The sequence below is a fragment of the Acomys minous genome (assembly GCF_964271855.1).
Source record: "Acomys minous genome assembly, chromosome: 8".
In the NCBI taxonomy this organism is placed as follows: Eukaryota; Metazoa; Chordata; class Mammalia; order Rodentia; family Muridae; genus Acomys; species Acomys minous.
In genome coordinates, this window is record NC_140489.1 from 32,937,134 (window position 1) to 32,963,197 (window position 26,064).

A 26,064-nucleotide genomic window follows, 5' to 3' on the forward strand; every position below is an offset into this window, starting at 1 on the left:
GTAACTTTGGAAGAGGGAACCTAGTTTGGACCTAAAAATCTTTGTAGATTTACTTTTTATGTCACCTATCCACACACGACGCACAAGCAACTGACTCCACCTAGAGAGGGCTCCTGGTCCATTTCCAGCAGTCTTTGCATGAATTTTATTCTTGCTTGTGTCTTAACAGAAAACAGCACAGAAAGTATGCTTTGAATACCTAAAAGTTACGGCAGCCCAGTGTTTCAAACACCATCGTATCCAGTTTCTCCCTTCTCACGCTATGTGCATTATTTACACACCAGGACTAGAGCTTGTATCTCAACCCGGAAGAAGACAAGAACTTGGAAAAGCGGGAGGGTTCTACAAACAGAATGAAGAAGAAATGAGCTGTCAAAACAGATTTAGAACCGCAACTGGCTGTCTTCAGGCCTCTCTTGGGAAGCAGTCCCGGCAAAAGGGAGTGGGGGTACCTCACTTCACAGAATGAAGGGGTCTTGTGGTTGGCCTGGAAATCCAGGGGCAAAGGACTCCTTAAGGCTCTGTACCCCCATTACAAGTATAAAAGCAGGTGGGAGGGGCCTCTGCAAAGAGACCGTCAGTATGGGCAGCTCCGCTCCTCTTGCAGGCAGAAGTCCCTCAGTCCAACACGGCTCCGTATCTATGGACATGCTCTGGGCATACAGCCAGCATGGAGCTGTGAGTGCCTGTAGCTTAGTGTAGGTTTTCCACTAAGCACCAGCCTTGTTTTCCTTTGAGTTTTCCTCTGTACCTTCCTTGTCATACATCCTTGATTACGTGTGTGTGTGTGTGTGTGTGTGTGTGTGTGTGTGTGTGTGTACACATATATATGGTGTGTATATATGCACAGGCCCGCTTTAGGCTTGGCCTTTTAGGAATGCCTAGGTCAAGGTGAGGTCATGCCTGTGGCTTCCAAGCTGCACCAGGTTTCTCCAAAGCAGGCACATGTGAACCAATAGGCTACTATAAACGGTTCTCAACCTGTGAGTCACAAGCCCTCTGGGGGATCGCGTATCAGATCTCCTGCATCTCAGATATGTACATTACGATTCATAACAGTAGCAAAGTTACAGTTATGAAGTAGCAATGAATAATTTTATGGCTGGGGGTCACCACAACATGAGGAGCTAGTTGTATTAAAGGGGCACAGCGTGAGGACGGTTGAGAACCATGGGGCTACATGAAGCTCTAGGGGATGGAAGCCTTAAACAGCAAGTTGAAGTCATAGGCAGAAGCATCAAAATGCTTCAGAAACACAGACCCTGGGGCCCAAGAGCTTTGGGAAGGAATTTGGGGCTCCCCAGCAGTACAGTGAACCACGGTACAGTTTGAGAAGTGGCCCCTCCCTCATGGTACAGGGCCTATACATTGACACATGTGGTATTGCCTACCTCTGCGCAAGAGGAACCTATAGGGCAGGCTGGGTGGAAAAGGCTTGAGGATGCTCTACAGCACGGCGGGAGACAGGGTTGGGGAAGGACTCAGTCTCAGACTGGCCCTGTGTAGTCTTCTTGGACCTGGCCATCAGTGGGTAAGGGTGAGAATGCAGAGGTTCCACATGGGCCAGCAGAGGACTGTATGCACACAGCAGGACCCAAGGTCCAGGTCTGCGAGAAGGACCAGGTGGGGAGGGAACGGGCCTGCTGAGTCCTGGGGTGCTCAGGACACCAGAGCCGGTGTGCAGGTCCTCAATCCAAGTCACAGCTGTGCCAGGCTGTGGGCTTACAGCCACAGGCTGCTGGAGTCCACAAGGGGGGGGGGGCATGAGCTGGGAAGGAAGGCTCTAGAGAGCAGAGAATAAGGGTAGATTCGGACAGCCAACAGTCACCCATGGTCGGAGTAGCAGGGCCTCAATGTTGGGGGTAGCAAGAAGACTTCAGAGGCAGGGAAGTTGGGAGTAGGTCCAGATGTCTCAGCATGGTCTGAAGCTATGGCCAGAAGTGGCCTATGCCTAGAGTTGACAGGGTAACTGAGGGCCTGGGATGTAGGGAAAGTGGCAGAAGCCTGGCCTGACCTTGCCTCAGAGAGAATCCCCAGCTCCACAGGCCCTGAGAGGAGCACTGTCTCGGGGTTCCAGGGCCAGCATCCCTTGACCTAAGCCATGTCCTCTAGCTGCGGTGGGCTGAGCATCTCCACCGGCCGGTCTTCCTCCACGGCTTCCTCCTCTTCTGGCTTCTCAGCGTTCCTGGCGAGGCTGTCAGGCCCTGACACAGTCCCCAGAACCTTGGTGCTGTGCTCCTGAGCTTTGGCTCGGAGAACTGCAATACTGTTCTCTCTGAGTTCCTCCTGGGAGATGGCTGCCTGGGCATCCGGGGCCCGTTCCTCTTGCTCTGTCTTGTCGAGCTTGGGCAGGGCCGGGCGCTCCACCTCCGGCTTCCTTCCTGACTCTGCTGCGGCCTCCAGCGACTTTTTGTGCATCCCTAAAAAGAATTGTTGGTATTCGGGTTTAGAAAAGCGCCTGGGAAAGCCATCTTGAACTGAAAACAGCAAAGATAGAGAGAGGCCAGAATTAAGGAGGAGCAGGAAGCCTTTCTTCATACACTACAGTCAAGCCCCACAACTGGACCAGGGTCACAGGGGGTGGGAGGGTGCCTGGTGGAGGCAGGGTGGGGGGTGAGGGTAAAATTTCAGGCCAACAGTTGGGAACCAGGCCTTGCAGCAGAGTTCCCTATATCAAACCCTTGGGCTTGCATTCCCCCAACCCCTGCAACCTGTCCTGTACTTTCAGGGCACCTCCCTATCCCCCCCTGCCATAGGATTCCCAGGCCTTAGGGCCCCTGGATAAACTGATGCTGTTCTCATCAGCCTGGATGGCAGGGGAGGGGGTTTGGCAGGTGGGGAGGTTTGTGGCAAAGAAAATCTTGGGCAAAGTTTGAAAGGTGGCCAAAGGGACATAGGAGTCCCCACTCTCAACCCACAAAGGGGATTGTTTCATTTAACTATAAGGCCATCTCTCGGTCAGGGAGATAGGACGGCAAAGGCCAAATCCCCCTCACAGGACAAAAGAAGCCAGTGACTCTTAAATGGGAGTCTTGACACTCAGTAGTTAAGTGCAGAGGACGTCGGCAGAAAGACAGGGTGGCCTGTCTGGAGGAGCTCTCTGCCACTGGGTCGCTATGGCCCAGGTCTCTTTACCCAGTGTTCCCTTCCCTCCCTCAGGGTGTCCGCTCTCCTCACCACAGGGGCAGGGTCCCCAGTCTTACCCAGTAGCCACGGAGCACAGGAATCCATGACGCCATCCTTGGCAGATTTGAGGATGGACTCAGGCAGGGGGATGGAGTGTCGCACCATGGCCCCGTAGAGCCCGTACTCAGCCATGACGCTGCTCCGGCCCCAACACTTCTCCCTTTTCCTCCACTTGGCTCTGCGGTTTTGGAACCACACCTGGCAGTGCAGATAGACGGTCAGCGTTGTGCTCTGAGAAACTCCAGCCCCAAGGCCCTTCCCCATGTGTCTGCCTCGGAGGGGGTTCTGAACTCAGCTCCCCTACCGCCCCCCCCCCCGCCCCCACGGAGTGATTCCCTGAAGTATCTCAGACCCAGAGGGTGCTCGGAGTGACGGCGGCACCCAGACCTGAGACTACCATGGGCAAAATGGGTCCGTTTGTTGTTTTACATGAAAGCTGTTCTAGGGAGATAGACTAGGGGTACTTTCAGACAAGGCTCTGCAGGTGGGCAGCATGCAGTATGGTTCTCAGTTTGCAGCTGAGATGCCCGTGAAAGTGAGGAGGGTCTTGCAGGTGCTCACGCCTTCAGTGCACAGGTGTGTCCTGCCTCTTGACACCGAATAAATAAATGGCCCAAACTGTATCATGTTCTAACGAAGTTTACAATTTTGTGTTGGGCCATGTTCATAGCTATCCATCCCCACAGCCAATGCCTTGTAACAGACCCTCTGGTTTGCAAAAGGACAAATTCCAGGGGGCTGGAGAGAGAGAGAGCTCAGCGGTTAGGAACACTGGTCCTCTTTCAGAAGACCCAGGTTTGATTCCCAATACCCAAGGGAGTTCACAACCTTCTGCAAGTCCAGCTCCGGGGCTCTGGGGATCCCTTCTGGCCTCTGCAGATACCAGACACACACGAAGTGCACAGACATACACACAGGCGAAACACCCACACACATAAAATGAAATAAGATTTTTTTTAAGCCGGGTATGGTGGCGCATACCTTTAATCCCAGCACTCAGGAGGCATAGGCAGGCGGATCTCTGTGAGTTCGAGGCCAGCCAGGTCTACAAAGTGAGTCCAGGACAGCCAAGGCTACACAGAAAAACCCTGTTTCAAAAAACGAAAAAAAATAAAAAAATAAAAATAAAAATAAAATTCTCCGGCTCTGTTCTTTGCCACAGTCCAGGAAGAGCACAAGAGAGAGAGAGAGAGAGAGAGAGAGAGAGAGAGAGAGAGAGAGAGAGAGAGAGAGAGAGTGTGTGTGTGTGGAGTCCGGAACAGTGGGTGCACTTGGAGGTACCCCTTGCAGGTAGCAGACTCTCCTTGAACACTCCTCTGCCACACTGTCCTGACCTCTCCCAGCTGAGCCATCATAGCCCCCCCACCCCCCACATACTTTGCTGCCTTCCATTCCAGGCCTAACTTTGAATGGAATTCTGGAGAGGCGGGTGACAGTCCTGGGTCAGGTAAGGAGCATAAAATTCTCTAGAGAGCTAGGGCAGGGAAGAGTAGGGACCTAGGAGTAGAGCTTGGTAGGTGGTGACGTCTTAGAGACTGCGCATCTAGCCCTGAGTTGCTTCGTATGGACTGAGTCTGAAGGACACTGGGGGTGTCTGCAAGCTGCTGCAGCTTCATCATCACCATCATCATTACCGTTGTCATCGTCATCATCACCATCACTGTCATCATCTGCAGTTCTGGAGATGGAACCCAGGGACTTGTCTACGCTACACGGGCATTCTGTCACTGAGCTACTACATCCTCAAATGTCTCTGCAGCTTCCAGGAGGAAATCCATGCAAGGGGGGGGGGCCTGTTCAGAGGACCAGATGTCTTAGTCTCTCTCGCTCCAAACAGCTTTCCTGAGACCAGCTGGGGACAGAGCCGAGTTTCCTCAGCCTTGTCCCCAAAGAAGGCTAATGCCCTCAGGGAAACTGGTGGGCCTGGAAGGCCCCGGGCGCTTCTGATCCCATCTTTACAGCAGGGTAAGATGCTAGAAACAGAAAACCAGTTTCCTGGGCGCTTTCCACCCACTCTCGCCTCTGGCGCCCCCGCCCTTCCCTGAGGGCCCCTCCCCCGCCCTGGATCGCCAAGGTATCAGCTTTTGATGAAAAATTGCTCCAGCCCTATTCAGGAGGCGGCAAAAGAAGAGTCACCCCCAGGGGCAGCCCTGGGCTGATTGAAAAATAAGTTAATTTCAGTTTGAATCGATGGGCCTCAGGCACTGAAATATCACGGGAAATTAAAGCGGCTTCTCTCCCGGGAGCCACGGCATTGACCCGTACTAATTAATGCTGGGGAGGCAGCGATCACCTCACCGCGAGCTGCTCCCCCTCCCCCGGGGACCCCAAACACTTCTCATTTAACTAATTAGACGGGGAAAATTGGGTGTTAATTTGTTTAGGATTTTTTCCCCTCTTCCCCTCGGCAGCTCCCTCCCCGGCCCCCGCCCGGTGCGGGGGCGCGGAAATGAATGCGGGGCTCGCCGGCAGATGGCTGCCCCGGTCACTCTGCAATCTTCTCCGACTTGATTGCTTGATTAGGTCGTTAGCACATTAAAAAAAAAAATTGCTTGCCGTCTGGTGCTGGCGTGATGAGTGGGACGCGCGGCAGCGCCTGGGTAATTTATCTTTTTATACGGCAAAGAATTTGATTTCAATCTGCAGATATATGGGGCGCCTTTGACACCTGTTTAACTTCGCGCCGCTGACAGCTTAACCCTTTGCTGCCTGGGCACCCAGGAGCCAAGGCTGGCATGCGGGCCTCCCGAGGCCGCGCTCGCTGGCGCTTCCCGCAATCGCCACGAGATGGCGCAATGAGCACTGATAGTTCCTTGGCAGCCATAGTCTGGAGTAGGGCTGGCCACACCCAGCAGGGGGCGCCCTGGCGCTACCCAGCCAGTTAGGGGATGATCTGTCCTTGTTGGGAAAGACCGCACCTTTGACAACATCTTTAAATTAAGTCATGTTTGGGGATCTCTTTCTTTGCAAGTAACCAGGAGCCTCTAAAGATAGGAAAGGGGTGCAGTGGCACATGCCTTTAATCCCAATATGGGGGAGAAAAGCTAGTGGATTGCTGTGAAATCGAGGCCAGCCTGGTGTGCTTGGTGAGTTCCAGGCCAGCCATGGTTACATAGTGAGACTGTTTATAAATAAATAAATAAATAAGTAAATAAATAAATAAATAGGACCGTCAGCCGAGTGTGGTGGCACATGCCTTTAATCCCAGCACTTGAGAGGCAGAGGCTCCCTCGAACCGTGAGTCCAGGACAGCCAGAGCTACACAGAGAAACCCTGTCTTGAAGGAGGGAAAAAAAAAAAAAAGAACATCACTGCCTCAGAATCCATGATTCTCCCCAGGCACACAGTGACCAAAAGCATTAGACAGCCATCACTGGACCTTCCCTGGGTGGGAACACCTGACAGAGAGCCGCCTTTGTGCCACACATCACTGTTGGAATCTGCAGTTCCCTGTTTCGATCTGGGGAGTCCGGAAGCAAAGACACAAGACCTCCTCCTTGTACCCCAAGGCTTTGGGAAAGCCCCAGGAAAATAGAGTTTATTTATAAAGTGATGACCACTAGATGGCTGTCCTCTGTGAAACAGAGTTATGAGCCACGAAGATGGCCTGCTTGTCCTGCCCTGGCCTCACTCTGTGTTTAGGTCCTCCTAAACACCCTGTTCCCCAGGGTGCCTGGCCCACTGTCTGCTCCATCTGGGCTCGCCTTGTCTAGGTCTGGTCTTGTCCCACGGCCCTCCTACTAACACTTTGGTCCCCCTCTACAAAATACCCATTTGTTTAAAACTACTTTCTCCCAACAGAGTCAAGATCTATCTTATGTATGAGTGCTCTACCTGCACGTACACCTGCAGGCCAGAAGAGGGCACCAGATCACATTACAGATGGTTGTGAGCCACCGCGTGGTTGCTGGGAATTGAACTCAGGACCTCTGGATGAGCAGACAGTACTCTTAATCATTGAGCCGTCTTTCTAGCCCCAGAGACAAAAATCTAAAAGGACACAAATTTAAGTGACTTCTGAGTTCCTCAGCCTTCCCCCCCCCCCCCCCCCGACAAGGCAATGTAGACTAGATGGGACCAGACACATGCCCCTCCGCCAGGAGATGGATGACCTGTCCTGTCAGCAGGAACCCACAATTCCTTAGGCAGAACCCCTGCAGCCAGAGGGCATCTAGGATTTTAGAAAGTATAGTATGGGCTGGAGGAATTGCTAGTAGTGTTTTGGGGTTTTTTTGGGGGGGGGGTTGTTTGGTTTGGTTTTTCCAGACAGGGTTTCTGTGTGTGTAGCCCTGGCTGCCCTGGAGCTATCTCAGTAGACCTGGCTGGCCTCGAACTCACAGAGATCCACCTGCCTCTGCCTCCCTGAATGCTGCTGAGATGGCTGGTCAGTTAAGAGCATGCGATGCTCCCTCAGAGGACCTGAATTCTCAGCACCCACATGGTGGCTCACAACCTACTGTAACTCCAGCTCCAGAGGTGTCCAATGCTCGTTTGTTGCCTACGCAGGCACCAATACACACACACACACACACACACACACACACACACACACACACACACACAAGACAGACAGGGAGAGAGAGAGAGAGAGAGAGAGAGAGAGAGAGAGAGAGAGAGAGAGAGAGAGAGACAGATCTTTGAAGAAAGTATATGTAGCCAGTCATGGAGGCTGTAGTCCCAGCATTTGGGTGGTAGAGCTTGAAAGGTGAGGAGTTCGAGGCCATCCTTGGCTACATAAAAAGTTTAAGACCAGCCAGGGCCAAATGAGAGCTTGCCTCAAAAATCAAGAAGGAAGGAAGTAAGAATACTCATATCACGGTTTATGCCACTCTACCCCAGGAGCACCTGGTAATAACCTCCGCCAACCTCAGTTTCTGCAGCCCACACACCCACACTAAGAGACACACATGAACTGTGCAAGGTCTGGTCTGCTTTTGACACCAAGTGAGTTTTGATGCTGAAACGATTAAAGACCTTGCCATTTCCAGGGCAGTTTGGATTTAGGGATTCTGGAGAAGACATTGTGGATTGTGAAAATGCCAGAAGGCCCTGCCTGCTGTCCATGGAAGGTGTATCCTCCAAGATGGTTGAGGAATTCCAGGGGTGCTGCAGATGTGGCAGGTCTGCGAGGTAGGAATGACATTGTAGGAACTAAAGGGGTACAGGCTTGTAGATCTGTTCTGGGCCCATAAACAGAACCCCCTTTTCTGGTTCGTCTCTGGCAAATGAGCTGCTGGTGTGAAGGCCAGCTCTTCCCATGACACTCTCCCAGGGGAGCATGCACCAGCTGGTGCCTCAAACCCGGGACCTCAATTATGAGTTTCTGTAATGCCTGGCTCTCCATGAAGACCAGATGCGCCTCCAATTTATGGAGGAAACCTGGAGGGCCAAAACGATTTTGTTTTAGGGCGGCTGGCATCAGAACAACAGCCGCCTCGGAAGAAGGCAGACAGGTGATTGGTGAGCCGTTCCCATAGCTCCTCCCCTCTAGTCTTGATGGAAGCTACCAGCATGTGCACGGAGCTTAAAAGTCACTCCACGTGTGGCTGGGGATGTGCCTGCTGTTCCAGGGGACCCAGGTTCCATTCCCAACACCCACATGGTGACTCACGACTGTCTGTAACCTCATTCCCAGGCATGCTAGAGCCCTCTTCTGGCCTCTGTTGGCACCAGGCCCACATGTGGTGCACAGACATACAAGAAGGTGAAACACCCAAGCACATAAGTTAATTTAAAATCTTTTTTTTTTAAAATCACTGTATTTGGGCTAGAGAGATGGCTCAGAGGTTAAGAGCACTGGCTGTTCTTCCAGAGGTTCTGAGTTCAATTCCCAACACCCACATGGTGGTTCACAACCATCATGGGACATCTCGGGATCTGATGTCCTTTCCTGTCATGTGTGCATATATGCAAATATAATGCTCATATACATAAATAAATAAATCTTAAAAAAAAAACTACATTTGACTTCAGCCAAAAGCAATTGGAACTAGAAAGTGCTGTGTGATCTGAGGTTCTTTAGACCAAAAAAAAAAAAAAAAAGCAACTGGCCATCTGTATCCATGACAGTGGGCTCAACAACCATGAACAAACATGTATAGATACGCGCGTGCGTGTGTGTGTGTGTGTGTGTGTGTGTGTGTGTGTGTGTGTGTGTGTGTGTATGTGTGTGTGCATGTGTGTGTGTATGCAAGCTCCCATGTATGCACATGTGACAGGCCAGGAGGTTGATGTCATGTGCCTTTTTCTAGCACCTTATTTTTTGACACAGGGTCTGTCACTGAACCTGGAGCCCACTGCTTGTTTACACTGGTTGGCCAGTGAACTGTACAATCCCCCAGTTTCCACCTCTCAAAACTAGGATCATGGGTGCATGCCACCACATCTGGCTTTTTACACAAGTGCTGGGGACCAGAACTCAGGTCCTCAGACTTACTTGCACAGCCAACACTTTACCCACTGAGCTGTCTTCCTAGTCCTACAGATGCTTGTGTGTGTGTGTGCACCATTAGTCCCAAAGTAACATAGTGTAACAACTAAGTAGTTGTTACATATATGCATACACACATAGAATTTACATCAATTAGGTATTGTAATTAACAGATGATTTAAAGCATGCACGAGGATGTTTATGTTATGTACAAATTCTATGCTTTTTTTTTTTTTTGCCATGGTAATGATAGAAGCCAGAGACTTACACATACTAGGCGGGTGCTCTGCCATTAAACTACGTCTCCACCTCTGTCACTTTATATAAGGGACTTAGGCAACTCCTGAGGAGAAAGGCTCGAACCGACCCCCTCCGATAGTGAAGGACAACTGTGCCTACGCTGCAGGGCAGGCACATTTAATCTTTGAAGATTAAATGAAATAAGTGAAAGTGCCTAAAATCAGTGCTTGTCATACAGATGGTGCTCAATAATTGCTAGCTATTATTACTTCAAAGGAGACACACAGAAAATCAATGCCGGTCTACCTAAAGGGCGGGTTAATCAATGGCGTTACCGGTCCCTCTGGCCTCCTACACTTGTCCTTTAGCAAAGCTGGACTTCAGAGGACAGCGAGTGCAATAGAAGGCAGAAGGCAAGGGTTAACTCACTGCAGGCTTCAATCTGCCTGCCCCACACAGGGGCTGGTGGCTGAGAGCTATCTGATGTGGGCATTGAACCCAGGCCTCCTGGCAAAAGCAAATGCTCTTAACTGCTGAGCCATCTCCCTGGCTGGGCTTTCGTGTTTTAATACCACAGCCTCGCTCCCTCCCTCCCTCCCTCCCTCCCTCGCTCCCTCCCTCCCTATCCCCCCCTCCATTGTTGTTTTCCAGACATGGATTCTCTGTGTAGGCTTGGCTGTCCTCAAACTCGCTCTGTAGACCAAGCTGACCTCAAACTCAGACATCTGCCTGCTACCACTACAGCCTTGCGGCTTCTAGTTTCTCTTCTTCCTCTTTTTAAGATTTATTTATACAGTGTTTTGCCTGCATGTGAGCTTGCACGCCAGTAGAGGGCACCAGATATCAGTATAGGTGATTGTGAGCCATCATGCAGCTGCTAGGAACTGAACTCAGGAGCTTTGGAAGAGCAGACAGGGCTCTTACCCACTGAGCCATCTCTCCAGCCCTCTGGTTTCCCTTCTTGTCATCTGAAGATCCAAGCACATCGTGTTGAAACTCTACATTTCCAACATAGTCCAGGCTCAAATGCCAGCAAAGCCTCAATGTCTGTCCTGACCAGAGCTGGTTCAGACACATCGGAGATTGCTTCTTTGTCTGTGGCTGCCGCTGAGGCCAACTCGTCTCCTCCCCTCCTCGACTCTGAGAACTTCAGGCGTCTTAGCTGCTCTCTGTTCCCACCTACTGGTGAGCTTGTGGGGGATGCCTGGCCTGTAGCAAGAACTAGAAGGAAGCCAGGCGTGGTGGTGGCGCACGCCTTTAATCCCAGCACTCGGGAGGCAGAGGCAGGCGGATCGCTGTGAGTTCGAGGCCAGCCTGGTCTACAAAGTGAGTCCAGGACAGCCAAGGTTACACAGAGAAACCCTGTCTCGAAAAACCAAAACAAACAAACAAACAAACAAAGATTCCCTGGAGGCCTCTCTCGGTTTCCTGATATTCCTCTTTGTAAAAAATGTGGCCTTTCTATCATAGAAGCCTGGTCCAGTGAGGACCTGCCTCACAGAGAGCCAGTCAAGGGTCCCAATGTGACACAAATAGCTCCCAAGTTTGGAGTCCCCAGCAAAACCTACCCTTTTTGTTTTAGATAAGACTCTGGTAGCCCAAGTTGGCCTTGACCGCCTTAGGTAGCTGAGGGTAACCTTGAACTGTTGAACTGTTCTGTCTCTAGACACCAGCTGTTGCAATTAAAGGCATGAGCTACCACAGTATGCAGTGTTTTTGTTTTTGTGTTTTGAAGCATGTTTTTGCTATGTAGCTCAGGTTGACTTCAAATAATTCTGCTTTGTGTTTTAAGATTTATTATTATGTTTTTATTTTATGTGTACCTGTGAGTCCCCGAAATGCAAGTATGTGATATGCCCTTTAAGGTCAGAAGATTCCAGAAGAGTAAGTCAGATCCCCGGAAACTGGAATAACAGGCAGTTAGGAGTCACCATGTAGGTGCTCCGAACTGAACCTGGGTCCTCTGAACCAAACCAAGGTCCTCTGAAAAGGCAGCAAGTGTTCTTTGGTTTGGCTTGGTTTGGTTTTTGAGACAGGGTTTCTCTGTGTAGCCCTGGCCGTCCTAGAACACACACACTCTCTCTCTTCCCCCCGCCCCCCCCCCCCTCTCTCTCATACCTCTGCCTCCTGAGTGCTGGCGAGAAAGGTGTGTGCCACCACCTGCTGGCTAGCAGCAAGTGCTCTTGACTGCTGAGCCAAGTCTCCAGGCTCATGGCTGATTTTTATTGTTGCTTGAGACCAGGTCTCATGTCATCCCTGGATGATCTCAAACTCTTGATGCAGCTGAAGATAACCTTGAACTTCTGACTATCCTGCCTTTGCCTACCCAGGGCTAGGATTACAGTCACAAAATCCAAGGCCTGGTCAAGTTGGAGACTGAACGTAGGCCTGTGCAAATTAGTCAAGCACTCTGCCAGCTGAGCAACATTTCCAACCCAAGGCTTTAAACTCTTGTCTTCTAGCCTCAGCCTCCAAGCGCCTGGCTTGTAGCCATGGACCACCACACCCAGCTGTCTCCCGTCTAGGCTGGAAAGCTGCCTTTACCTCTGCCTTTCAGTCACACTCACCCATCCTCTCTTCCTCTTCTCTGATTAGAAGTGACGAACTTGTGACCACTTCAGACATGATCTAACATTCTACTCAGCATGTGTGTATGCATGAATGTGTGTGTGCATGCATTCCTGTGTGTGTGTGTGTGTGTGTGTGTGTGTGTGTGTGTGTGTGCATTCCTGTGTGTGTGTGTGTGTGTGTGTGTGTGTGTGATTTATTTTGAGATAGGGTCCCAACCTAGACCATCCTTGAACTTTTAGTTTCTGTTTGTTTGTTTGTTTTTATTTCTCAAAAAACAAGCAGGGTTTCTCTGTGTAGGCCTGGCTGTCCTGGAACTTGGTCTTTAGACCAGGTTGGCCTCAATCTCATAGATCCACCTGCCTCTGCTTCCCAAGTGCTGGGATTAAAGGTGTGTTGGCTTTCTTCTTTTCTTTTCTTTTTTAGCCCCATGGCTGACCTGAAACTTTCTTTTTCTAAAAATAATTTATTTTTACTTAATGTGCATTTGTGTTTTGCCTGCATTTATATCTGTGTGAGAGTGTCAGATCTTGGAGTTACAGGCAGTTGTAAGCTGCCATGTGGGTGCTAGGAATTGAACCCGGGTCCTCTGAAGAGCAGTCAGTGCTCTTAACCACTGATGCATTTCTCCAGCCCCCAACCTAAAACTTTCTACATAGAGCAGGCTGGCGTGGAACTCCTAGAGATCCACTTGCCTCTTCTCTGAGCTCTGGAATTAAGGTGTGTAGCACCACACATCTATCTATCTGTCTGTCTGTCTGTCTATCTGTCTATCATCTATCAATCTATCATCTATCACTCTGTCTATCATCTATCCATCTATCTGTTTCTCTATTTATCTATCATCTATTTTTCTGTCTATCTATCTATCATCTATCTCTCTATCATCTATCTGTCTGTCTATCTATCCATCATTTGCCTTTTGAGATGTGGTATGTATCCATGGATGGCCTTTTTCCATCCCATCCAGTTTAAGGCTCAAAGATCAAGATTGTCCTGCCAGGTGTGGTGGCGCACGCCTGTAATCCCAGCACTCAGGAGGCAGAAGCAGTGTATCTCTGTGAATACAAGGCCAGCCTGGTCTACAAAGTGAGTCCAGGGCAGCCAAGGCTACACAGAGAAACTCTGTCTCAAAAAAACCAAACCCAAACCCACCTCCCCTACCCCCACTCCAGCCAAAAATCAAGATTGTCATGGTCCCTGACACCCACTAGGGGGCAGCTCTACCCACATTTCTGGATGTCTGCATGCAGCATCCTTGGGTACCATGACAAGTGATTTTCTTTTCTCTCCACCTTTGTCACCCCAAACTACATTTTCTTCCACTCCTGTCAACTTGCTGTCAACCATATCCTAAGCCCGAGAGTTGATGTTTTTACCCCATCTGCACGCAGAAGCAACAACCTGTAGTACCAGGCTCTACTGCAGACCAGTTGAATCTGCATCGATGGGCGTAAGAATGCCACAAGGGTATTCTAAAGGTTTGTCTGTGAATACACAAGGCAATGGGTTCAACCCCCAGCACTGTAAAAATCACAAATAAGGAACTGGCTCCATGGCTCAGAAGTTAAGGGCATGTGTTGTTCTTGCAGAGAACCTGGGTTCAGTTCCCAGCGCCCACATGGTGGCTCCCAACCATCTGCAACTCCAGTTCTGACTCCCTTCACACCTCCGAGGACACCAGGCATGCACGGTGCACAGACATACATGAGGTCAAAACATTCCTATACATAAAGTAAATAAATCCACGCCTTGAATCTCAGCACTTGGGAGGCAGAGACAGGCGGATCTCTGTGAGTTCGAGGCCAGCCTGGTCTACAAAGTGAGTCCAGGACAGCCAAGGCTAACCAAAACAGAGAAACCCTGTCTTGAACAACAAAAACAAAAACAAAAAACAAAAAACGAAGTTGCCCTGAGAAGCTAATAAGCATACTAAGCCAGGAGCCTACAAAGCCTGTCCAACCAGGACAATATCTTTGAATTTCTAGACTAGAGCTTTGGGGGCAGCATGAACAGCCTCACTGTCTTCAAGGCTAGCACTGAGAATGGAATCTAGGCTGCAAGGGAACTCTAGTTCCCCTAGCCTTCCAAACGCTGGCACCACAGATGTGCCACCATGCTTAGCTTCAACTGTGCCTGTTTTAAAGTGGCTTCCAGTCAAAGGAGTGTTAAAAGTCTTAGGTGGCAGCTGGGTATGGTGATACATCTTTAAAATCCCAGCACTTAGGAGGTGAAACAAAGGGACACCAAGTCCCAGGCCAGCTAGGGCTACGTAGCAAGAGCTGGTCCCAAGATAAAAAGAAAACAGAAATGCCAAAGTGTAATAACGCTAACCAGATAACCCATACCTAACTTTCCTCACACACTAAAGATGCTAAAGGCAACATGTCAGTGTATGATTCACTTTACGCATTTGCTTTTTTTCTGACAAGGGTATCTTTTGTTAGGAAACAGAAGGAACCTGGAGAGGTAGCTCAGTGGTTAAGGGTGGCGGCTACTTTCCCAGAAGACCCCGGTTCGATCCTCAGTACCACATGGTAGCTCACAGCTATCTGTAACTGTAACTCCAACCCCAGGGGGGGATCTGATGCCTCCAAGGACACTGCATACAGACTCACATACAGGCAAAACACCCATACACACAATAAATAAACAGATGAATGAGACGGGTGGGTGTCCACGAGTTCAAGGCTAGCCTGGTCTACCTACAGAGGGAGTTCCAGGACAGCCAGGATTACACAGAGAAATCTTGCCTCAACTCTTCCCTCCCCCGCTCCCCGGGCCCCCCAAAAAAAGGAAGAAGAAAAAAGAAAAGAGACCAGCCTGGCATACAAAGTGAGTCCAGGAAAGCCAAGACTACACAGAGAAACCCTGTCTCGAAAAATCAAAAAAGAATTTAAAAGTTTAAAAAAAGAAAAAAAGAAAGAAAAGAAAAGAAAAAGAAACAGACCTGGTGCAGCTCTTGCCTATAATCCTAGCACTTGGGAGGCTGAAGTAGGAGGGTGACTGAGGCTCGCTGGTTGCCAGCCTAGCTCTAAATTCAGGGAAAGACCCCGTCTCAGGGAAATAAGACATGGAGTGGCAGGGTGGGACACGTAGCATCCCTTCTGGTCCCTGGGAGTAGGTCTCAGCCTATGTACCACACCCCCACATGCATCTCTACCATGAGCACACTCAAACACACACGAAAGTTGAAAATAAAAATTAAATTTTAAAATAGAAAAAAAAAGATATATTTTAAAAGAGGGCCAAGGGGTGAGGGGTGGAAGATGGCTCAGTGGCTAAGGGCACTTGCTGCTCTCGTAGAGGACCCAGGTCCAGTGCCCAGCACCCTCATGGTGGCTCACAACTGTCTGTATCTCCAGTTCCAGGGGATCTAACACCGCCTTCAGTCCTCCATAAGTATCATGCACATAGTTGATAAACTTATAAAATAAAGTAAAATACAAATCTAAAAAGAAAATGTACGGCTGGGAGGATGTGTGGCTCAGTAGCAGAATGCTTGCCAAACACTGGTACGGCCCTAGTTTCCCTAGAACCGAAAACAAAACAGAACCGAACCCCAAGCCAAACCATGGACATAGATAGCCCCCTCCTACAGTTCTAGGAGCCAGCATCCTCAGAAAAAATAAAATTAGTGTGGAAATCCATTTCCTGTTCCTCAGGACTGACATCTAGAGGAGACTTCCAGACGTACATCCTAAATTCCATACATAAGACGAACCATGTGTGGCCAAATCTACTGTGGTGACTTAGCATCTCTTCTTTCCCAGAATGCACCATACCACTCCATTGCCAGCTCAGGGCTGTCCAGTAAGGCCTGGCCCACTGTCACTGCCATTTGCCCTGAGTGTAACAGTTTGTATAGATACTGTTGTTTCATCTCATGGGATAACAGTTAAACTGGGCTCGAACCCTGGTCTCTTACGTCTGGTGCTGAACCGTGAAATTCCACAAGGCATGAAAGGTACCTGCTGTCTAGGGCAGTGGTGAGTACATAGTAAATGCCCCAAATCACAGTACTTTTTAGCAAGTTAGGAGTTTGGAAAAATATTGTTATTTTTACAAATGAGTCACCAGAAGCTCAGCCTGTGACTTGCTGGCAGTGAAACAAAGACGGAAGTAGGTGTGCCTAGCTTTTGTGTGCGTGCTGTGGGTCATTAGACCTTAGGCGGGAGGCTCATCTCTACCAGGAGGTTACTTGGCTTGGGTGAACAGGGATGAAGCTTTTCAACTGCCTACTTAGGACAGCTAAAGTGTAGTTGGCCTGCACTCCCATCCCAGAGACGGCAGCTTAAAGCCTGGTGAAGGCAGGTAGTCCTGATGTGTGGCCGCTCGCTCTTGGCCTGGTGCTGGCCAAGTATGCAAAAGGATGAGTTCGCCCCACACCACCACCTACGCCCCAACCGCGCGCGTGCGCGCACACACACACACACACACACACACACACACACACACACACACTCACACAGCACACTGTTGACCCAGTGTCGACACAGGCAAAGGATGGTGGTAGAGTTACACTCCATCCATCTAATCCGCCTGCCCAGACCCTATTCCTGGCTTCTAACCACCTTTGTTCTTCCTGATTTGGGCTCAGCTTCCTCAAACCCAGAAAGTCCGAGGCGGAAAGGTGGGCTTCGAGCACAGACCCAGTTTCCGGTCTCCCATCTTTCAGTCTTCCATGCACTAGCTATTGAGTTCCATTTCCACAGTTCTAAAGGAGGTAAGTGGTCTCTACTCTGCCACTTGTCAGGAGAGCGCAGCTGACTGAGTACGGGACACGAGTCCATCACTGCTCTGAACTCTATTCACACGCAGCCTGTTGCATCTGCACATGGGGTGGGGACCACTCTCACATGCAGCCTGTGCATCCTCACATGGGGCGAGGTCCATCCTAATCCCATGAGTACAAGGAGGCTCTGGGAGGAGACACCAGGCTTTGAAACCAGGAGTCTGGCTCTGGAATCAGTGTCACCAGCTACTACCTCATCTTGCCTTGCCAATATACACCCTTGGCATGTGAACACTTCTCTGAAATACCTGAAATTGTTACCAATACACACCAAGACCTTTCTCAAGCCTCTTCAGGCCTGGGGGGGGGGAGGTGGGCAGGACCACTTAATCACTCACCAACACCTACAGGGGGCAGCACTTAGCTATATGGTGCCTGGAAGATAGGCAAGACTTTGCCCTCATCTGTCCTATATCCACCCACCCATCGTCAGCCCTCACACATAGTCATCCTGCACACATAGTCAGCCCGCACCCATGGTCAGCCTGCACACATAGTCAGCCCGCACAGTCCTGGAGCCATATGCTTTCTACTTTCCGCCCCATAACCATTGCTGGTTATGGTCACTTCCAACGCCTCCCTATAGACAACCTCCAGATGACTTACTAAAGTCCACCATGGGGCTTCTGGGGCTTTTGCAGCGCAGTCAGAGCGGAGGTCCCAGCTCCCGACAGCCCTCCCTTCCTCACATCAGCTAAACAGAGATTAGCCAGCATAACGAAGAGAGACAGAGGCTCCTTCTCATTAACAAGCAGTACAAATGTGGCCCTGTTGGCAATGGCCAACTTCAGGCTAACGAGGGCCAGGAGGAGATGAGTGAACAAACCAGGCCTTGGCTTACAGTACAGCCCTTCCTCCACGCACACACAAACACCTCAGAGTCAACAGCCAGATCATTCCCTGACTAGAACTCAACTGGATGAGAATACATGGTCCCAGGTCTCCGTAGACAAGCATAATTTGCTTATGAATAATTGAGCTTATTGTTAGTGTCACTGTCTAAAGCCTCGAGGCTGAAATTCCAAATCAACCCCTAGGGAAAGGAAATCGCTTTTGGAAACCCAGCCCCTGGCCTTATTTCCACCCTCCGGGCGTTCTCCAGTCAGAGAGGCTGAACTACTCACAACCTTTGCTTCCTTCTCTAGCACACCAGGGATGCGCTCCCCCACCAAGCACCTGCTGACAGAAAGCGACTCCAGGGGTGACGAAGGAAATGCAGCCTCTGCTTCCGGACCTGCTCCCCCCACCCACCCCCTCCACCCCTGCTCTGTAGCAGCAGGAATCCACCTTTTGGACCATCCTAGAGCAACTTCCATATGAGGTTAAAATCTAACTGGACTCAGAGTTTCTGGAAATAATCTCCCCGTCCCACTCAATTCTCTGGCCTCACAATGCACCTATATCCTGTGGGTTCTAGACTGGGGAGGATGTTTCAGCTCCATTGCTACCACAGGAGGGCATGCCAGCCTGGGAAAGTGTCTGGTTATGCCAACCAGGAGAGGAGACAAGCTTGGCGAGTCCCACTAGAGGGCACAGAATGTGTACCAGGAAGGGAAAACCACGAGGAAGCACTGTGTGGAAACAGCTATTTAAGCAGGGCGTGGTGGCGCACGCCTTTAATCCCAGCACTCGGGAGGCGGAGGTAAGCGGATCCCTGTGAGTTCGAGGCCAGCCTGGTCTACAAAGTGAGTCCAGGACAGCCAAGGCTACACAGAGAGACCCTGTCTTGAAAAACCAAACAAACAAAAAAGAAAAAGAAGAAAAAAAGAAAGAAAGAAAGACCTAACTAGTCATGAGGTACAGCTGGATGTGGGAGGGGGGAATAGAAAGGGAGGGAACGATGTTTCTTCATTGAGAGGAAAGATGAGGAGGGGAAGGCAACCAGGGTTAGGGGCAAACGCCAGCTCCCACTTCTCAGGCACCCACAGCTCCTACCTCTGGTCTTAGAACAGCCATGTGCTAAGAACAGGCTGCTCAGGATGCACCTCCCCCACCCCCCCACCAATCAGCTCTCTCGCTCATCACCAAGCTCCTCATGGCCTCTACAAGTTGTTCTCAGGAAGCCCACCATCTGCTTTTGTTCATTTAGGTTCTGGGTTTGGTTTGGTTGCTGCAGTGGCTGGGAATAGACTGGAAGACCTCACTCATGCTAGGCAAAGCACTCCACCACTAAACTTTACCCCCCTGCACAGGAAGCCTACAGTTTAGAAGAGCCAGCAGTACAGTGTGTCCTCCTCCAACAGCCCGCTTACATGGTGGGTGTTCAGCAAATACCTGTCAGCTTAATAGGCTTAAATACTTAGATAAACTGTTTTGTTTGTTTGTTTGTTTACCGATAGGGTCACTGGCAAATGACTCCACCTCCAAGGGAAGGGCACAGGCCGTGAGAGGTGGAGTACCTGCCCTTAGGGATAGAGGTGTCTCCAGGTGGCTGGAAAGGGCTAGCAGCGGTTACCTGTATCCTGTCTTCGGGCAGCTCCGTTTTCATGGCCAGCATCTCCCGGGCATAGACATCTGGGTAGTGAGCTTCGTTGAATGCCTTCTCCAGCTCCTCCAGCTGATAGGAAGTAAAGATTGTCCTGAGGAGAGCAAGATCAGAACTCAGAACCCTGGGGAAGTGCCTGCCTCGGAGAATACAGACTATTTCTCTCCTGTGCCTTGGTTATAATCCCCGTCTCTCTGTCTCTCTCTGTCTTTCTGTCTCTCTCTCTCTCTCTCTCTCTTTCTCTCTCTCTCTCTCTCTCTCTCTCTCTCTCTCACACACACACACACACACACACACACACACATACACACACACCACATGACATTCTAGACATTCACATTCCAGACTCTTCTTTATGGGGGCAGAGGTCCCATATTATCCTGGTGGTGAGCACTACTTCAGTGATGTGTCACTCAGAATCTTTCTGGAAACACACGGGGTTGCGGGGGGGGGGGGGTTGTTAAGAAGAAAAATTCTAGAAGATTGAAAGTCAGTCTTTCTCCCCTGCAAGCCAAAGAGGAGGTCTCATCAAATGAATAAAGCTTTGGCCACTGGATCTGCTTCCTGTCTTACCCGCCCCCCCCAGACAAATGTAAAGATTCTGCCACCCTTAAAGGCTAAATGTAGCTTCCGTTTCAGCATTTGTCTAGTGAGACTGGAGTCACACACGCCTGTGACATGCTGTCCCTCCATCCCCCCCCCCCCACCTACCCTTTCTCTGTACCACCCAGATCTGCCACCCAGATTCAGCTGTTGCCAGGTGTGTGTGAGGATGTCCCATTTTCTCTCCTACCCCTGGACTCGTTCATAATGACTCATTTAAAGAACTGGTGAACCTTTAATTAAAACCTCTAATCCCTTGGAAGGCAGAAGCAGATGGATCTCTGTGAGTTCAAGGCCAGAGGTACATAGTGAGTTTCAGGACAGCCTAGGTAGAGAGACCCTGTCTCAAAAAAAAAAGAAAAAGAAAAAAAAAAAAAAAAAAGAAAAGAAAAGAAAAGAAAAAAAAGAAAAAGAAAACAAACAGCAATAGCAACAACAAAAACTTCACCAACAAAACAAAAAAGCGAACAAACGAAAACAAAACCACCCACATTAACTCACCCCAGGAAAATGTGCAAATAACAAGCCTTTAACATTACCGGTTTCCTAACCCACCTTCTAAAGTAAAGTAGGACCCACCCACTTACAGATGCAAATTCTCTTCTTGGATTTCATATTCCTTGCATTTACCTGACCTTTATTTTACACCCTCATCAATAAGATGGCAGGTTCAGTTTCTACAAACAGAACTTGTAAAACGTGGCATGTCCCTCCTTGATCCTCTGAGATTTGGACCCTGGGCCCAGCACCCTGTTTGTTAGAAGAGTGTCTCCCTGCTGTGTCCTCACCTTTTCCCAGTGCGCAGAAAAAGTGCACATGTGACCTTCATTTCTTGTGCTAATATGGACTTTAATATCTCCAGGGATATTACAAAGGTTGTATGAGAAAGAAGCGTGTGCTCTTTATAGAAAATGGCTAGTTTGATTTTTAAACTATTTTGTACACTCTCTTGAGGGCAATATGTGGAATTTTTATGTCCATAGAAAGTTAATTCATAGGCTGGGTATGGTAGTGATGCCTTTTATCCTAGTACACAGTGAGCCTGTCTCAAAACAAAGTAAACAAACTAAAAAAGAAAGAAAAAAAAAGTTAATTATTCAGGATTTTGAAGATCTCCTGCCCTCTATTTCTCTCTTGCCACTTGCTGAAAGTTCTTAGGGCAGATAATCAAAATAAACAATCAAGATATGCAAGTGCCTGTTAAGATTTGGGAAACTGAGGAACGTAGTTAGTATGGCCTGGCCAAAGCCCAAGAAGGGAGCTGACTGTAGGTCATTTAGTGTTACTCAGGGGCTTTCCTGAATTTGGAAAGAGTCTCGTCCAAAAAAAAAGGAATCAGAAATCAGATGTGGCGGGAACTGCTCTGCGCTACTGGAACTGGCGAATAGGGTGGGACCATCACAGCAAGCAAGAAAGACAAAACAAACTAAAATCCAAGAAAAGGAAGCAAAGAAGGGAGGGAGGGTGGGAGGGACAAAAGAAGCAAACTCTAAATTCTCCATGTTCCCCCTCTTCCTACCTCAGAGCTGGTCCTCCTACTGAGCACCACGCATTCTTCAGGAGGGTCCCCTTCCCCCACCCAGGGACCCAAACTCTACCCCTGGCTGAGGCAGAGCCCAGGAACTCTTACAAGAGGATCTGCAGTCCCCCCCTCCCCAAGAGCAAAATCCCAAAGCCAGGTCACCATCTACCCTTAAATCCTGCTGAAACTGGTTTATTTCCCGGAGGCAAAAAGAAGCCCTGGCTTTCTCCTCATCACAGGAGTCCAGGGTCTCTGCCTCAGCATCCTCAAACGACAGAAGCTCAGGGAAATGTGTTTTGTCTTGTTTTTCTACCCCCACCCCCCACGCGGGCAATCTGTAACCATTCTTTTTTTCAATTATCTGCCATCTTCATGCAGCAAAAATAGATAGAAACCAGGATAGCTACTTAGTTCTCTGATGCTGGTAACTGTTCTTCCCACCCACCCCACCCCACCCCAACCTGCCAAAACCCAAACCGTTTCTCTGTCAGAAAAGGTGGCAGATGAAGGAGGAACCACACAGTGAGTGAGCGGTCAGTTCTGATTTTAAGGGAGCAGATTTGGGGGAGATGCTCTTTCCAGGGCTTTCGATGCCGCCCACCCCAAGGCAGGAGCAGAGCACCCTCACCGCAGTTGACTTTGCCCTAGCTAGGGAAGGCATAGACCAGTGAGCGGATTAATTTTTTCCGTTTAAAATAAACTGGTCTGGCAAAATGGCTAAATACTCAGGTAAAAGGGCTTTCAGTGCAATCTTAGAGACCTGAGTAGATTCCCTGGAACCCACAAAAGGCAGTTGCTTGCTTTAGTTCAGGTTGTTTGTTTGTTTTTTAATTTATATTTGCTACTATTGTGTGTGTGGGTGATGTGCGGTTGGGGATGTTCGCTTGCTCCATGGAGATGTACCGGGTGGTCCGGGGACAACTTTCTGGAGCTGATTCCCTCTGAGGTCCCCCTGAGACTTCCCTTAAGCCAGAACCTGTTCTGAGCTCAATTATGACTTTGGGGGGGGAGCCCACCCGAGGGGAGAGAGAGGGAGAGAGAGACAGAGAGACAGAGAGAGACAGACAGACAGACAGACAGACAGAGACAGAGACAGAGACGGAGAGAGACAGAGACAGAGAGACCAGTCTGAGATCAAATCGGAGAGAGAAAAGAAGTTGCGGTGGGACCACAAGCTAGGGTGCGGGGCAGTGGGGAATGTCCGCTTGGCAGCCCTACTTGGTTTGGGACAGAGAGAAAAGAGGGGAAACTGGCCTGCTGAGGTGCTGAGGACAGCACCTAGGAACAGCACTCCCAGAAATTCAGTTTTTTTGTCCCTCTTTGCCTTTCTTTGCTTAAAAATTTTCCTCAAAGATTTAAACTAGGAACGGATTAGTTTTGACGCGGAAATGGATGACTGGTTTAAACCACCACCCGGTGAGAGGGAGGGGCGAAGGAGCATACTTCTTAGGGCAAACACATTGAATTGTAACTTTGGACAGGGAAAGTCTATTTAAAGGCTTCCCCCGCCCCCCCCCAACATTAAAAATATGTGTATGTGTCTGTTTACTAGTATGTGCACGTGGTGCCCCAGGAGGCCAGAAGAATGCATGGGTCCCCTGCAGCTGGCCAACTCTCCCTAGTCTGAACACAAATACAGTCCACTCCACTTCGGTCTCGACTGGTTTAACCAGACAGGCCAGTTCCTCCCCCATTTTCCAGACTAGAAAACTGAGGCTCACTGAGGTAGCAACCCCTTCAGTAGCACAAACGAGTGGAGACATCCCGGCAGCTGACACTGGAGTTTTGGGGGAGAGTTAACAGGGCAGGGGCAGTGTAAGAGGAACGGATTCCTAGGGCCAAGGGCACAGATCTGGCTCCAGCCGGAGATGACAGCCTATCTGCGCTCCACGGGGTCTGTGTGGCTCTCTCGGACTCGGTCGGTGAACAGCTGGGCCTTTCCTTTCTCCAGCACAAGGAGAAAAGCCCAAAATGGTGCGGCTGCTCCTGCTCCAGCTGACACTCAGTCACCCTCACTGGGTGCCAGGGCCCCTGTGCAGGCTCCTGGCAAGCCACGAAGGTATCTTTGCCCTGGTGCAGCCGCGGGGGCCCTCATATCGGCGATTTTCAAAGATCTGGGTGACCCGGCCCGGAACCAGGAGGCTGGCAGTGGGGACAGGAAAGGAACGTTCCTCCCTTACCTGTGTCGCCGCTTCTTGCGTTTCTTGGTCTGGTTTAAAGCCGATTTGGACAATTTTCGATCACTAGAGGAAACATCTTCGGAATCTGAAAAGCGAGCGGAGAGGCAGGAGGCGGAATGGGCAGTGCGCTCCGCAGAGCTGCAAAAAACGGTGAGGATCCCACCTTCTGCAGCCTCTGCGAGCCTCGCGGACCTGTGGTCTCCACCGAAGCCTTCCGGTGCCCGCGCCCGGGCGACCGACCCCATCCCTAAGCCCAGGCTGACCCTCCCCAGGTCTGCTCCTGAAAAACCAGAGATTTTTTTGAACAAATTTCGTTGCAAGAGAGGCAAAGGCCCGAGCGCGCTGCCAGGCGGGGACGTGGGAGATAAGGCAGGCTCTGAGGTTGCAGGGATCCCCCAATCCCCTCGGCGATGCTCCCAGATCCGAGCTCTGTCCTGCCCCCAACAAGCACCCCAAGTCCCATATCCAAAAGTTGACCCTGGTTGCAGGGGCTCTGAAAAGGTCTGGAGACTGCGGGTTTGCTGTCTCTTTCCTGGCACCCACAAGATGGTTTTCTGTTCGAGGTCGGAAAGGCAGCGATGGACCACTTTTCGTTGCCCCTCTACATTTAATATATAATAAACAATGGCACGAAAAACCTGGGGGAACTACTGAGAGTCAGCGAGTTTGAACACACCGCTAGGAAAGTGGCCCTGGGAGGGCGAAGGGAAGCTTGCTTATCCAGGGTCCCTGAGCTAGAGAAAAATCGGGATCGATCCAATGCTTGGTGCAGCCTAGGTTGGATCTGATGACTGCCCTTTGGTTGCCGTGGTGGCTTTATTTTCCCAGTTCGTATGGGGAGGAAATCGAACCTCAGCTGAGCAATACAGGGGTTTAGAACGAAGAAGCGGGGAGGGAAGGAACAACTTTGGATACAGGGGCAAGAGCCAGGGCCGGACTGTCTTTTCTGTATCGGGCTTCAGGAAAACAGATCCTCTCCCAAGGCCCAAGCCGTGATGGGGCAGTGGAGCTGGGGCCCTCCAGCTAGTTCCCTAGGAGATGCTGCGACAAGGACTCAGCCACCCGGAGCCAGCATCTACTGGGGCCCCAACCCAGAGATGCGATCGAGCTCGGCCAGACACTAGGTCACAGGAACTGAGTAGGGGTCGGACAAGCTTAATCTGAAAACCCTCGTGGTCCGTATCGCTGGCTGGGGCCGGCTGACTTTAGGCCAAGGCTGAGATCCCTTGGCCTGCACGAACTTTTCTTCCCGGGGGAGGCCGCGGACCGCAGGCGAGAGCCGACGGCTCAGGGCTGCGACTTTCCCAAGCCGTGTGGCAGGCGAACAGCCTTGCCCCTCACCTACCGGAGCTGGCCGTCTGGCTGGTGTCCAGCGGCCCGGACGCTCTGCCTAGTGGCTGCAAGTGGACGCTCTGAGGGTCGGACAGCACTTCCAGGAAGGTGGGCTGCGCGTAGAAGCCGGGAAGCCCCCCGGGCCCCAGCAACCCCATGCTGCCCACTCCCGCCGGGCTGAGCACCGAGCGCGCAGCTAGCAAATGCCCGGGGGCTAGGCCGTCGAGGGCAGCCCGCGGGTGGGAGCTGGGAGGCTCCTTGTTCAAGCCTAGGATCTCCTGGATGCCGAACCCTGTGCACCTGGCCGGGGCGCCCCCCGAAGTACTCTTGGCCACTGTCTCGGATTTGGGCTTGCTCAGCGCTTCCCCGGCTTTCCCCGTCATCTCCCGGTTCTTTGGAGGGGCTGAGGCCGCGGGTCTTTTGCTCCCCCAACCCCCCCGCCGGGCTCCCCGCTTCGCGAAGTTGGTCCCAGGTGCCCCCTCCGGTGTCTAATGCTCTGGAGCCCCAAGGAGATTCCCTTTTTATCCAACCAGGCGGCAGCCCAAGTGGGGTCAGAGCTGAACAGCCAATCACCGGGGCCAGAAGCGATTAGGAATTCCAAAAAGCTGGCAGCTCCCGCCGCCACCGGCACCGAGGGGCCAGGGCTCTGCAGACCCAAGTGTAGTGGGCTCTGCAGGGTGCCATTGGGCTGGGATCCAGGGGGCGGAGGTGAAAGAGCCAGGT

General features: G+C 50.7%; 1 protein-coding gene across 2 annotated transcripts; it reads right to left on the reverse strand.

The window, feature by feature from the left end:
- Nucleotides 1-143: 143 nt before the first annotated feature.
- On the reverse strand, nucleotides 144-25,724 carry VSX2 (visual system homeobox 2; the record flags this gene model as incomplete). Of its 2 annotated transcripts, none has more annotated exons than XM_084792132.1 (5): nucleotides 144-2,420; nucleotides 3,204-3,384; nucleotides 19,675-19,798; nucleotides 24,010-24,094; nucleotides 25,355-25,724. In XM_084792132.1, the coding sequence occupies 5 exons, from the start codon at nucleotides 25,722-25,724 to the stop codon at nucleotides 2,095-2,097; spliced, it is 1,086 nt and encodes a 361-aa protein (XP_084648258.1). In that variant the 3' UTR covers nucleotides 144-2,094. The 2 variants fall into 2 exon arrangements, with proteins under 2 accessions (XP_084648258.1, XP_084648257.1); XM_084792131.1 differs by having other exon boundaries at nucleotides 144-2,477.
- Between the last annotated feature and the right edge of the window lie 340 nt (nucleotides 25,725-26,064).